At 42.9% G+C, this 13,586-nt stretch overlaps 1 protein-coding gene across 1 annotated transcript in view; it reads left to right on the forward strand.

Annotated features, from left to right (window-relative positions):
* The first annotated feature begins 9,028 nt into the window (after positions 1-9,028).
* The window catches only part of GNB4 (guanine nucleotide binding protein (G protein), beta polypeptide 4), a 28,489-nt gene continuing 23,931 nt past the window's right edge, over positions 9,029-13,586 (forward strand). The window contains exon 1 of the mRNA XM_008568110.1: positions 9,029-9,125. Within this exon, the coding sequence (XP_008566332.1) occupies positions 9,069-9,125 (57 nt within the window). The 5' untranslated portion in view covers positions 9,029-9,068. The remainder of the gene's footprint in view (positions 9,126-13,586) is intronic.

The following is a 13,586-nucleotide window of genomic DNA, read 5'->3' on the forward strand; positions in this document are numbered from 1 at the left end:
AGTTAGCTGATGTCTGCTGAACAGGAATGAGGTTTGAGAATTCAGAATTCCATGTGAGAGACTTCTGATCAAGGTGGTGGTATAGACGGTCCCCAGAGTCACTCTCTCCCACAAATCAACCAATTTACAACTATAAAAAAGCAACAACTGCCAAGCTGGGGCTGCTAGAGCTCAGGGGAAGAGGAGGAAAGACCTATGGACTGTATGAAGGTGGGAGATGAGAGAAAGAAAAATCTGCTCTGACCGTTTCGAGCCCTGGCCACATCCAGGCTAGAGCTGGTTAGCACATAGAGCAGAAGCTGGCAAAAGCTGCAGCTGTGCCCTTCAGATAATGTTGCTTGGAGGCTACAGGGGAGAAGAGGGCCTCAGTAGCCCCCAGGCCAGCAAGACCACTAAGAGAGTTCCTGTGGACACATATAGGAGCAAGGAGCCACAACAACTGGAAAAAAGGAGCCACTCAGAGGCCGGTGAGTCATTGCAAGGGACCAGTGTATGACCCATCCCATGGGAAGTGTTTGCAGCATGGGCGGTGGGGGAGACGGGCCCACCGGGAGAACACTGGGGCACAGCAAGGACAGTTCATCTGCCCCCCAATCAGTGAAGGAGCACTCAAGAGTAGATTGGTTGAAAATATAGAATTGCATGGGGTGCAGTTTGATGAAAAGACTCAGGCCCAGAACAGTGTTTCTATACAACCCAAGTCCATTGGACCTCTCCAAAGCCAGAAGTACCTATAAAGTCAACCGTTAAAACCTGAGCTGCACAAAAAGCCTTCCCTAGGGGATCAGCAGCAAAGCAGCAATTTAGCTCAACCATGGAGCTCAAGTAGTGGTCCCTACAGGAAATTCACCCATTTTACAAGTAAGCAAAGGACAATAAATTAGAGATACTGATGCTAGCTTTTAGTTTGTCACCAAAGCTAAATGGAGTGTTCAAATGGTGGGAACAGCAAATAATCCAACACAGAACTGAAAGAAAAAACAGAGTACCCGCAACCAGAGACAAAGTTTCATATTAACTAGTGAAGGTCTCATTTCACCAAAGAATACCTATAACACCTAGAAGGACCAGAAGTCCCCTGGGCTACCCAGCCAGAAACAGGGGAGGGCCTCGGGCTTTGGCCATGCCCCACTGACATGCGCAGCCAGCCCATCAACCACCACCAAGCCACCACAGGATGTGCCTCGGGCTCTCCTCACCTGGGGCTGTGGAGGGCTGAGGGCCTCGGCCACAACCCCCTAACACCCGCAGCCAGCAACCAGCCCAGCGATGACTACCAAGCCACCACAGGAAGCGCCCCAGGCTCTCTGGATCTGGGGCTGTGGAGGGCCAAGGGTTTGGCCACGCCCTCCTGACACATGCAACCAGCCCAGTGATGACCACCAAATGGTTGCAGGAAGCACCCTGGGCTCTCCCAAGCCAGGGTGGTGGGGGTCCTCGGGCCTCAGCCATGCCCCCATGAGACGTGCAACCAGCCCAGCAACAACCACCAAGCTGCAGCAAGAAGGGCCCTGAGTTCCTGAGGTGGGATGGTGGGGGGGCAATGGCTCTTGCCACACTCCCCCGACATCTGCACCCAGCCTGGCAATGACCAAGCCACCACTGGAAGTCCCTGGTCTCCTCTATGGGAATGAGGGGGGTGCCACAGGCCTCAGTCCCACCCCTCTTCCTTCCTCCTTCTTCCATCCCATTTCCTTCCCCTTTCCCCTCTCCCCCTCCCTCCCAACTGCCCTGCAACAACATCCTAGAATGTAAAATATAATATTAATAAAATTAAATTTTCTTTAAAAAAAAATTCCACGTGAGGAAATGGGGCCATGTGTAAGCAACTCTCTTTAAAAGTTCCTAATGAAGAGGAGAAAAAGGACTATAAGTGATGGTGAAATGTGGAGTCAAGGAATTTTCTCTTTTTTTCTCCTTCAAGGGAGAGACATGGGCATGATTAACTGCTGATGGAAAGGAGCCAATTGAAAGTGAAAGGTTGCCCACAGATTGTTTGCTGGATGAAAGTGGGGGATTATAACTTTACAATAGACAGATTAAGCTGTTAACACCTGAACACACTGACCAATGAGGCAGCCAGATGCTAAAAACCAGGTCAGTGGTGGACCGGCCCAGTGGCGCACTGCTACAGTGCGCCGCTTGGGAGTGTGGCGGCGCTCCCGCCGAGGGTTTGGATCCCACATACAGACCGGTTCCCGCTCACTGGCTGAGCAAGGTGCGGGCGCAGCACCGAGGGTTGCAGTCCTGTTGTCGGTCCCGGTCCGGTGCGGGCGCGACACTGAGGGTTGCAATCCATTGCCGGACACGAAAAAAGACAAAAAGGAAAAAAAAAAAAACCAGGTCAGTGGGAAAAATGCCCTAAAGACATTTGAGAAGTCTGGAAGGGTGCTCCACGGATCACAGGCCCTGAGGCCTAGAAGGACAGAGTTGTCCTGAAGGGCAGACCTGGGGTACAGCTGCCCTTGGGAACCTGCTCCCTGCATCCCAGCTGCTCTGGCTGGAGCAGCCTAAGTGTGGTTCGTGCATCAGCTCTGGAGAGTAGAATCCTGAAACCTCAGTGGCAGCCATGTTGTGTTAAGTCTGCAGGCTGGCAGGACATGAGAGCAGTGGAGGCATGGCAGCCTCCACCCAGATTCCAGAGGATATATGGAAAAGCCTGGGGGCACAGTCAGAAACCTGCTTCAGGGGTGGAGCCACTGCAGAGGCCATATACTAGAGCAATGCTAAGCAGGAATGTGGGGTCAGAGCCCCTACAGACAGCCCCCAGCAGGGAAAAGTCTAGTAGAGCCAAGGCAGTGGGGCTACTGCTAGGACTGCAGAACTGAAGGGCCAGTGGTAACATGCAATACTGGCCCAGAAAAGCTGCAGGCACCAGTGTGGCCCATTGTGCTGCACCTGGCAGAGCTGTGGGGGTTGGACTGCCTGATGCTTTGGAGGCCCAGGTGGCGAATTGTGCCCAGGATGCAGGACTTGCCGTCAAATAAGATTATTTTGGAGCTTTAAGGTTTAATGTCTGCCCTGCTGGTTTTCTGACTTGTTTAGGGCCTCTTTCTCCTTTCTTTTGGCCTATTCCTCCCTTTTGGAATGGGCATGTGTACCCAATGTCTGTTCCTCCATTGTATCTTGGCAGTAGATAAATTTGGTGTTTTTTTTACAGGTTCACAGCTGGAAGGACTTTTGTTTTAGGTCTCAGAGGAGATTTTGAACTTTAGATTTTTAAGTTGGTGCTGGAGCAAGCTAAGACTTTTGGGACTGTTGGGATGGAATAATTGTATTTTGTATGTGAGAATGACATGAGTTTTGGGGGGCCAGGGGTGCAACGATGGAGTTTGGATGTGTCATCCCCTCCAAAACTCATGTGGAAATTTGATCTCCAATGTGTCAGTGTTGGAAACTGATTGAGTCATGGGAGTGGATCCCTCATGAATGGATTAATGCTCTCCCTGGGGGAGGGGGCATTAATGAGTGAGTTCTTGCTCTATTAGTTCCCGTGAGAGCTTATTGTTTATAGGACCCTGGCACCTCCCCTCTTTCTCTCTTGCTTCCTCTCACCGTGTGATCTGCTTGTATCCGCTGGCTGCCTGCCACTTTCCGCCATGAGTAGAAGCAGCCTGAGGCCCATGCCAGATGCATCTGTCCCTGAATCGTAAGCCAAATAAATCTCTTCTGTTTATAAATTACTTAGTCTCAGATATTTCTGTTATAGCAACACAAAACAGACTAAGACAGTATTGTAGTTTGGTAGAAAAATGTCCTGATATTTTTAGAGATGTATCCTGGAGTATTTAGGGGTAAAATGTCTTGATATCTATAATTGACTTTAAAATACTAGAGCAAAAACAAAGATGAAGCAAATACAGTGAAAATTGTTAACATTTTGTAAACCTATATGAGGAGTATTATGGATATTCATTATACTAATTTTCCTACCTTTCCTTGTGTTAGAAAATTTTCTTAATAAAAAGACTAAAATGAAGGAGGAAAAGTGAGAGATTGAATATAGTAGAAGTGTAAGATTCATGGGCGGAGGCAGGAGTTTAAATGACTGGCAGAGGGATTGTTCCAAATAACAGGAAAGTCAGTCATGTATCCATAGCTTTGTATATCTAGTAGTAGAAGATGGAAAGAGTTCATGTCCGATGGCTTCTGCTTTCTCTGTGAGGTCAAAGGCAAGGTCATCTGCTGCAAGAGGGGTTGTGGGAAGGTTGAAAGCTTGAAAAGGGTGCAAAGGAACTGAAACAGTTGATACTAAGAGGGAAGTGATGAGTGGAAAGCTGTGTGGGGTTGCCAGGTATTTTTGAGGGCCCAGTTGAGACTGGTGTGTGACTTTGTAGTAGAATTAATATGCCCCATTGTTTGACTCTCTCAATTATTGTTTGGCCACGTGAGGGCTGGCTAAAAGTAGGTACTTGGGTTCATCCAAGGTTGTGGTTTTGTCTGTTGAATGTGACAAGATAGAAGGGGTAGGAGAGGCTAGGGCACTGGCAGAATTCTTGATGAAGTGCTGGACCTGGAATTTAATCTGGATAAGAAGGGATGTGCCACAGACTCACTATTTTCCACATTGGACCCCTCATTTTTTTCTTATAAACCTTATCCCTGTCAAGGACTGCAAAGGGTCTGGGATTTTTACATACTTACAAGCTAATAAATTAGCCTCTTACTGTTTCATGGATGTGGCAGAAGACATGAGACTCCTTGGTCAGGGACACGGGACTTTATCACTCACAGTGCAGCAAGTAGCATGGCGTGATGCTGGTTTGCATCAGTCCCTTTGCTCCCCACTTTTCACGGGGGTAACACATGGGCCTGGATGGATGCTGCACACACACCGGATTTGTATCACAGCCTAGAACCACTGAGCTTGGGGAATTTACCACTTTTATAGTAAGTAGGAGCAAGCCTGCTCAGGAGACATTATCTCATTACTCAAGATTGCTCATTGCAAATACAACCTTGAGAAATGGCCATGTAAAAGTGACTAGGGCCGGGGCCGGTCTGGTGGCGCACTCGGTAGAGTGCGGCGGCGCTCCCGCCGAGGGTTCAGATCCCATATAGAGACCGGTCCGCTCACTGGTTGAGTGCAGTGCGGGTGCGACACCGAGGGTTGCGATCCCGTTGCTGGTCACGAAAAAAGACAAAAAGGAAAAAAAGAAAAAAGTGACTAGGACCTTCTATATTTACATAACCAGCAAGAATGTACAGAAATGCTCAGAGTTCATGGCCCTCTCCCAACAGTGCTGGTAAGGAGGGAACTGCTTTTTCTTTGTTTGCCATTTCTGTTCATGGTTCCTCTATCCTTCAGGGTACTCAGCCTAGAAAATCTCATTCAGTTGGCACAGATTATAGACTATCCCAAAGTAACTGCTGCAGAAAGGTCCTGCTTTAGAGGATCACTTGTATTTGGTCATGGCTTTTGGGGTGGGAAAGTAGTAGGGGGTGGGTGACAGGTTGTTTTGAATGCCCTTAAAAGTTCTGAGACCCTTTAGAGCCCACCCTTTGATGTTCCTCTCTAATACATTAACAGCTCAGTAAGAGGGACCTAAGCTAGTCCTGCTTGCCCAGGATTTTTTGGAACCAAGAAAGTAAAGAGGTATCAAACCAGTCAGGGTTTCTAGGATTTGGGGGCCAGCAATATCTCAGGTGTGGTCCAGCAAGGGGAATTAGTGTTGTCACTTTAAAAGATCTGCATGCTTCTTGTCTTCAGTTTGGCAGAATGATATTCCAGATTGGCTGTCATCTAACCAGTTTGTTACTCTCTGAGGAACATACTAAATTGTTAAACACTCGAACTTTATCAAGGAATGGTTAAGACTTATGAAGAAAATAAAGAAAAATTAAATAAATGTGAGATATACCACATTATTAAATTAGAAATGGAATATTAGAGTGATTTCAGTTCTTCTCGAACTACTTTATACCTTAATGCCATTCAAATCAATCGTAATAAGATTTATTTTTTAATTTGACAACATAAATTTAGAGTTAATTTTGAAAGAATAAACAGATATCTGTACCATAGTCAATGTGAATGAAGGATAGGTATTTGAAATAAATTCTCTCTCATGGGAAAATCAAATTCTCTTTTATGGGAATTTGGAGTTGGGACAGTCATTTTGGGCTATCAGTCTTGACCCGATACAGGAGACATACATAGGCTTGGTTTTTGTGCTTGGAGAAGCAAAGAAAGTCATCCTGTAGAAAGAAGAAAAACAAAGCAGATATGAAGAGAACAAGAGAGAAGACAGGTGGAGAAAATACCACCAGTTTCTAGCCTCTAGCCTTTTCCTGAGGTGGCAATATTCCTGCCTTTTCGTTCTGTGATCTGTCCTAACTCCTTAAAATGGATTTTCCTTTATTTCTTAAGCTCGTTTGGATTAGCTTATTTACTGGAGACCAAAATGTCTTGGATGCTGGGGGTACAGCATAGAATAAAGCAAACAAAGACCCTGCCTCCAGGAGCTTACATTTTAACCAGGAGGAAGCAGACCACAAATAAGTAAATACATGCTAGATGGTGTTGAGTCTTGTAGTGAAAAATAAGACAAGGTAAGAGGCCTAGAGAGGGAGAGTGGTTGGGTGTGTGTGTGCTATCAGCAAAGGACTCTCAGAGAAGGTAACATTTGAGCCGACTTGGTGGGAGTATGTCGGGTCTGCCACCAGCTGACCCAAACAGCCCTTGCCTTGCTATCAGTCTCTCCCTTGGTGTCTCTTCTGGTGAGCGGGCAGATTGCCCAGATTCCTCTTTCCCTGGTCCCCGTTGAGAGGAGATGGAGGAAGAGAGCCGTGAAGAGAGGTGAGCACAGCTGCCGGCCCCAACCAGCCCGTTAAAGGACACTCAGACGCAGAGGGGGTTCTGTCGAGCAGTTCCGTTTATCATCACACAAGCACTTGCTTTTGAAGGCAAATGGGGAAGGGAGGTTTTTACATCCTCCAATCAGCTTAAAGGTTACGAGAGCATGCATCCTGTCTCAATGCCTGGCTATTGCAATCACGCAGTGTTCTCGAGCGCGGAAGCGCATATTTGGCCAATAAGGGCTAAGGCAAGGTTCCTGTGGACACTCCCACCCTACTTCCTCCCGGCGCTGTCTTAGGCTGCCACGTTAATACACCCTTGTGGGCCCATACTGGCACCGCTTGTAATGTCACTTAAGGTGGCATTAGTTTTTAAGACCCGACAGAAGTAAGCAGTAGAAACATCAGGGACAAGAGCGGTGCAGGCAGAGGGAAGAACAGATGCAAAGACGCTGAGGCTGGAGCCTGGTCAGTGTGTTCAAGGAGCATTGAAAAAGCTTTTGAGTGGCTGGCTGGTTAGCTCAGTTGGTTACAGCACGGTGTTGATAACACCAGGGTGAAGGGTTCGGATCCCCTAATCAGCCAGCAGCCAAAAAACAAAACAAAACAAAAAACAAACAAACAAAAGGAAAGCTCTTGAGCAGCTGCAGCAGAGTGAGAGAGTGATAGATGAGGTCAGAGGGACATGTAAGAGATTGTATAGGGCTCTGTAGGTCAAGATAAAAAGTTCAGCTTCACTCTGAATGCTGTGGAAAACCATTGGAGCATTTAAAGCAGAATAGTGACTTGGGCTTTAGAAGGGTCACTAGCTGCTGTATTTAGTTTAAAGGACACTCAGACGCAGAGGGGGTTCTGTCGAGCAGTTCCGTTTATCATCACACAAGCACTTGCTTTTAAAGGCAAATGGGGAAGGGAGGTTTTTACATCCTCCAATCAGCTTAAAGGTTACGAGAGCATGCATCCTGTCTCAATGCCTGGCTATTGCAATCACGCAGTGTTCTCGAGCGCGGAAGCGCGTATTTGGCCAATAAGGGCTAAGGCAAGGTTCCTGTGGACACTCCCACCCTACTTCCTCCCGGCGCTGTCTTAGGCTGCCACGTTAATACACCCTTGTGGGCCCATACTGGCACCGCTTGTAATGTCACTTAAGGTGGCATTAGTTTTTAAGACCCGACAGAAGTAAGCAGTAGAAACATCAGGGACAAGAGCGGTGCAGGCAGAGGGAAGAACAGATGCAAAGACGCTGAGGCTGGAGCCTGGTCAGTGTGTTCAAGGAGCATTGAAAAAGCTTTTGAGTGGCTGGCTGGTTAGCTCAGTTGGTTACAGCACGGTGTTGATAACACCAGGGTGAAGGGTTCGGATCCCCTAATCAGCCAGCAGCCAAAAAACAAAACAAAACAAAAAACAAACAAACAAAAGGAAAGCTCTTGAGCAGCTGCAGCAGAGTGAGAGAGTGATGGATGAGGTCAGAGGGACATGTAAGAGATTGTATAGGGCTCTGTAGGTCAAGATAAAAAGTTCAGCTTCACTCTGAATGCTGTGGAAAACCATTGGAGCATTTAAAGCAGAATAGTGACTTGGGCTTTAGAAGGGTCACTAGCTGCTGTATTTAGACTAGACTGGAGAGGGTCAAGGTCATTGGAAAGGAGACCAGGTGAGAGATGATGGTGGTTTAGACCAAGGTAGTAAAAGTGGACGTAATAAGAATTAATCAGATCCGGGTTAATTTTTTGAGGAATAACTGACATGACTTTCTGATAGTTTAGATGGGGAGGGTATGAAAGAAACAAGGAAGTTAAGGATGACTCCCAGATTTGTAGCTTAAACAATTGGAAGGATAGAATTGCCATTTACTGAGGTGGGAAATCCTTAGGTGGGATAGGGAGTTCAGTTTTTAAATATTAGGTTTAGGTGCCTATCCAGACATCCAAGTGGGTATGTCTGTTGGTACTCTCTGAATTATAAAGTATTTCTCACTGGATTCCATTCTAGTACTAATTCCTTATAATTCAGTCTTGAATGCTATAACTCATGATTTTTCTTCCATCCTCCATCACATTCTTCTATAAAACCTTTCAGTTAATAACCCTAACAACTTTAAGTCCCAATAATAATTGGCTATTTCATTTAAGTTTCAGAAGGACCAAAAAGAAGTTATAAGTCAGTATTTTAAAAGTAGATTAAGATGTAAATGGAGAACTGAATATTTCTCTCTATTTCCTGACAGTTGCTTTTACTTGCTAATTCCTGAGGTGAACAGATTTTGAAGGATGAGTGAACTGGAACAGTTGAGGCAGGAAGCAGAACAACTGCGGAATCAGATCCAGGTAAGAACTTTTTCATTTTGAAATTTTAACACTTTTATTTAGTATCAGCAATGTACAAAATTTGCTTATTAGTGTATCAGTCTACATATATTAAATAATTTATAAGGCTAGAAATGGTCAATTTGTTTTTATCATGCCTCTAAACTCTCCAAAAATTATTCCTAATAAGTACCTGTGTAGATGAATGGCCTCTGTGTCCCTGAGAAATTAATAGTATATCTGTAAGTCCAGCTGAAAGACAAACATAATTCTCTTATTCACACACCTGGAATCATAGATTTTTGGTGTAACATGATGAAGCAGATATTATCCATGTTGTAATATACTAGGAAAATATTAATCTCTAAAACATTAGGTTGCAGAAAAGCATTAAAAATTATTAATGGCCGAATCAAAGCATGTATGACACCTTTGTAGAAATCAATTCAGGACAAAAGCAAGGATAATAAACAAATACAAGCTCCAGATTTAACAAAAGACACTTAGAACTTCAAACCGTAATACATGTAGAAGAGCTGCCAAATGTGGGATGCCACAGCCTGTGGGAGGGCTCTGAGGGAAGGTGCCTGCTGCTGTAGAGCTCATACAAAGTAGGGAGTGCTCTCTAAGATGCAGCACCAGCAGTGATGGAAACAGGTGCAGCTTTGGACTTTGTTGGCGCTGAGGAATATCAAGGCAGGCAGAGCTCAACATGAAAGGATATAGGTGTGCCATCTTGTAGGAAGACTGTTGGTGAGCAGGGTGAAGGAGGGAGACTGAACTGTGAGCAGCCTAACAGCTGCCCACTTCTTTTTGCAGGAAAAAGTAAAGGCTCACACAACATACAGATATAAGCAGGGAGAATCGCTGGTCACTTGGGACAGAGCTATGGCCCTTGCCAATAGGAAGCTTTTGCAATAGCTGATTCAGAAGAACTTCTCTAATTTAAAATTGATGAATGCAATCTACACAGAGATATTACAAGAAAAGAGAAGAAGGGATCAAGAAAACAAGGAATAGATGAAGAACACTTCAGAAACATCTTGATTTTGAAAGGAATGAAGTCATAACTAGAATTATTGCCAGGAATTCAAGGATCTGAACAAAGCTTTCAAAACAAAGGAGGGATTTATTTTGCCTGGGATGATCACAGAAGGCTTTACAGGCTAATCTCTGCCACCATCAGAGCAGATTCCCCACCATCTCTACTTTGTGTCATACTCCAGATACTGAGCAGGAGCCAAACATATGGTCACATGCCCATCTCATTTAATCTTCATAGCAACCCTGTGAAGTAGATGGTGTTACTTCATTTTATAGTTGAAGAAACTGAGGCTCTATCACCAATGCTGTACTGCCTCCCAGCCTTATTTATAAATAACACCCTTCCCTGCAGCCTGTGTCATAGCCATACTAGCATGGTTGCCATTCCCTGAACATGCTTTGCTCTTTCCCACCTCATTGCCTTTTATCAAATTGTCTCTTTTGCCTGGAATTATACTAGCTGTGGTCCAATTTTGCTCTTTGGAATCCTGTCCATTGAGTCCTTATTCTCCTCCAAAAAGCCTTATGAGAGTTCTCCACTTGGATTTATTCTCTTTCTTTTACTGGAAGGCAGCATGTGCATGGACTCCACTTTGTTGTTACTTTGTGGCCCTGGGCAAGTTTCTTAACTTTTTTGATGATCATTATCTTTGCTGCGAAGCCTGAATATCAATGCCCACTTGTTAGGTTTGTGTATATTAAATAAAATAACATGTAAAAGGACTTAGCCTAATGCCAGTGAGTGGCAGTTCTTTATACAGCACATTAGACTTTTGTTATTGGGCTGATCACAGTCTGCCTTGTATTGTAATTCTTTGTGTACAATTGTACTTGGATGGAAAATTCTGTGTCTTGATCATCTTCATATCTCACCAGCACCCTAAGCACAGTGTCACGGGCAAGGTTCTCACTGAATTACCTCCTCACATGATAGCAAGTAACCACATGTATGTAAAATACCATGTACTTTTCTCCTTAGTTTAGTCATGTCACACTATATTTAAAGATCCTCCCTTCTAGAAATATAATCTAACTATATTTTTATCTAACTGTAGTATAAATACATGGCATAATAGAAATGTATGCTCTTTAGTGTAATACGATTTATTTTAAATTTAAAAAACACAAATAGAGAAAGAGAAAACATAGATTTTATTTTCTTTTGTAATTGTTACTTCTTTGATTTGGAACAAGAAGTATGTCAGTTTTCTTTTCTTTTGCACAAAGATGTTAATATCAGGTCTTCTATTTTTCTCATTGTGGTGTGCAGTATGGACTTCAGCCTTTAAGTGGTAATACTTTTATTACATTGTTTTTTTCTTTTTTAACTTTTGTGAATTTGTTTTTATTGGGATATAGGACATGGGTTGGGAAATGTCACCTTTGGGTATGCCCTCCCCCACAGGGAATGTCCATTCTTCCTGAGATGGTTTTTGGAACTTTTTTTTTTTAAAGATGACCGGTAAGGGGATCTCAACCCTTGGCTTGGTGTTGTCAGCACCACGCTCAGCCAGTGAGCAAACCGGCCATCCCTATATAGGATCCGAACCCGTGGCCTTGGTGTTATCAGCACCGCACTCTACCGAGTGAGCCACAGGCCGGCCTTTGGAACTTTTTCTTTTTGTGGAGCTGTTCTTGCTGCCAGCAGCTGCTGCTTGTATTCCAAAATGTTTTAATTGTTGGTACCAGTTTGCACTGTAGTTTAATAATTTTCATTTGCAGTTTAAAAATTATTAATATTAATGTAAGCTCTATGAGGGGAGAGATGTTTGATTTGTTTAGTGCTATATCCATGGTGCCTAGAATAGTACTTGACATATTCAACTGATTCTTTATGAAACAATTGAATCAAGAAAGATGGCCTGAACAATAATAGTTAATCTTCATAAAGCTTGGAATCAGAGAACCTTTTTTTAGAATTTAGTCTCTGACGCCAACATTTTTGGAACATCGCTCAGGCCATTACTGTCATTTCCAAAAATTCTTTTCATTGTAGAAAAGTGGGCTAAATTATTCCTTGCCATATGAGGTCTCTCAACCCACAATTTGGCTAAGAATGAGAGAATCAAATCATATATTTGTGCATCTACTTGTGAACACCTTTACATGGAAATATTCTAATTGTTTATAAATAGGTTGAAAGGGCAGCCAGAAAGGTCATGTCTTCCATCCAGTCTTTGCTGCAAGCCAAGGCAGTGTTTTTTCCTTGGCTCACTGGAACAAGTTGTGTACTTAGGACATTTGCAGTATTCCAACAAATACTGTATGCCTTCTCTTTGCCCAGGAGTATTCAGTCCTTACTGTAGGGAAGAAAACAAAATTGAAGAGGATACTGCCCTAACCTTTGAGGAAAAAAAAATTTGTTTTAAGTCTAGCAGGAAGGGTTAACCATACTTCCGATTTTCCCGTATATATGAATCCTCTAAATTTGTTATATTTTAAAGTTTTTTTCTTTTTTTAAATGGGCGTATAGTATAGACCTCTAAATTTGTTAACTGTTAAATTTGGTTTAAAATGTTTTGGTGTGTATTGAATGTTATTTGCTGCTTTTCTTATTTTATGTTGATTTCTGTTTCACTGTCTTCCTTTAGATAATTCCCTTCAGTTTGTATAAAAACTTGAGGTCTCTTTGAAAGGCTACCTTATAATGCTTAGGCATAAACACCTGCTTACATGTAAGGAATTTGCTCTTAATATGAAAATATAGACGCCTCTTTGTGTAAATTGTTGCCTATTACATAGAAAAATGTTTCCTGAGATATCTTTTTTGGATATTGGATCTAAAATATTGTATTTCTAATAACATCTGTGTACAGTATATTAGCAAAGCCTTTTAAAGAAGTGTCTTGTATTTTCTTTTAGCATTTCTGAAATGACCTGAAGTATAGTATAAATATCCTTCCTGTCATCTCAACTTTTAGGTATCAGGACAAAAAGAAGGACACTCAGAACTTTTGCCTTCTGCTAAAGCTTAGTGACAAATATAACTGAATGTTATAGGCTTATTAAGTCAATCTAGATTATTTTTAATCAGGAGATACAATTTTTAAAAAACCTTAATCATAAGTCAAAAGTATATTTGTACAGTAAAATAAAATTGATAGTTTATAAATAAATCTATACATCTGTGGTCAGTTGACTTTCAACAAGGATAACAAGACTATTCAAAGGGAAAGAATAGTCTTTTCAACAAATGGTCCTCGGACCACTGGATATCCACATGCAAAAGTATGAATTTGGACCTTACATCATATACAAAAATTAACTCAAAATGAAACCTAAGTATAACACATAAAAATGTATAATTCTTGGAAGTAAACATATTTGTAAATCTTCATGACCTTGGATTAGGCAACAGTTAAATATGACACCAAAAGTGCAAGCAATAAAAGAAAAAACAGATAAATTGAACTTTATCAAAATTAAAAACAAAGGATG

Source organism: Galeopterus variegatus, unplaced genomic scaffold, assembly GCF_000696425.1.
Source record: "Galeopterus variegatus unplaced genomic scaffold, G_variegatus-3.0.2 Scaffold374, whole genome shotgun sequence".
Classification (NCBI taxonomy): domain Eukaryota; kingdom Metazoa; phylum Chordata; class Mammalia; order Dermoptera; family Cynocephalidae; genus Galeopterus; species Galeopterus variegatus.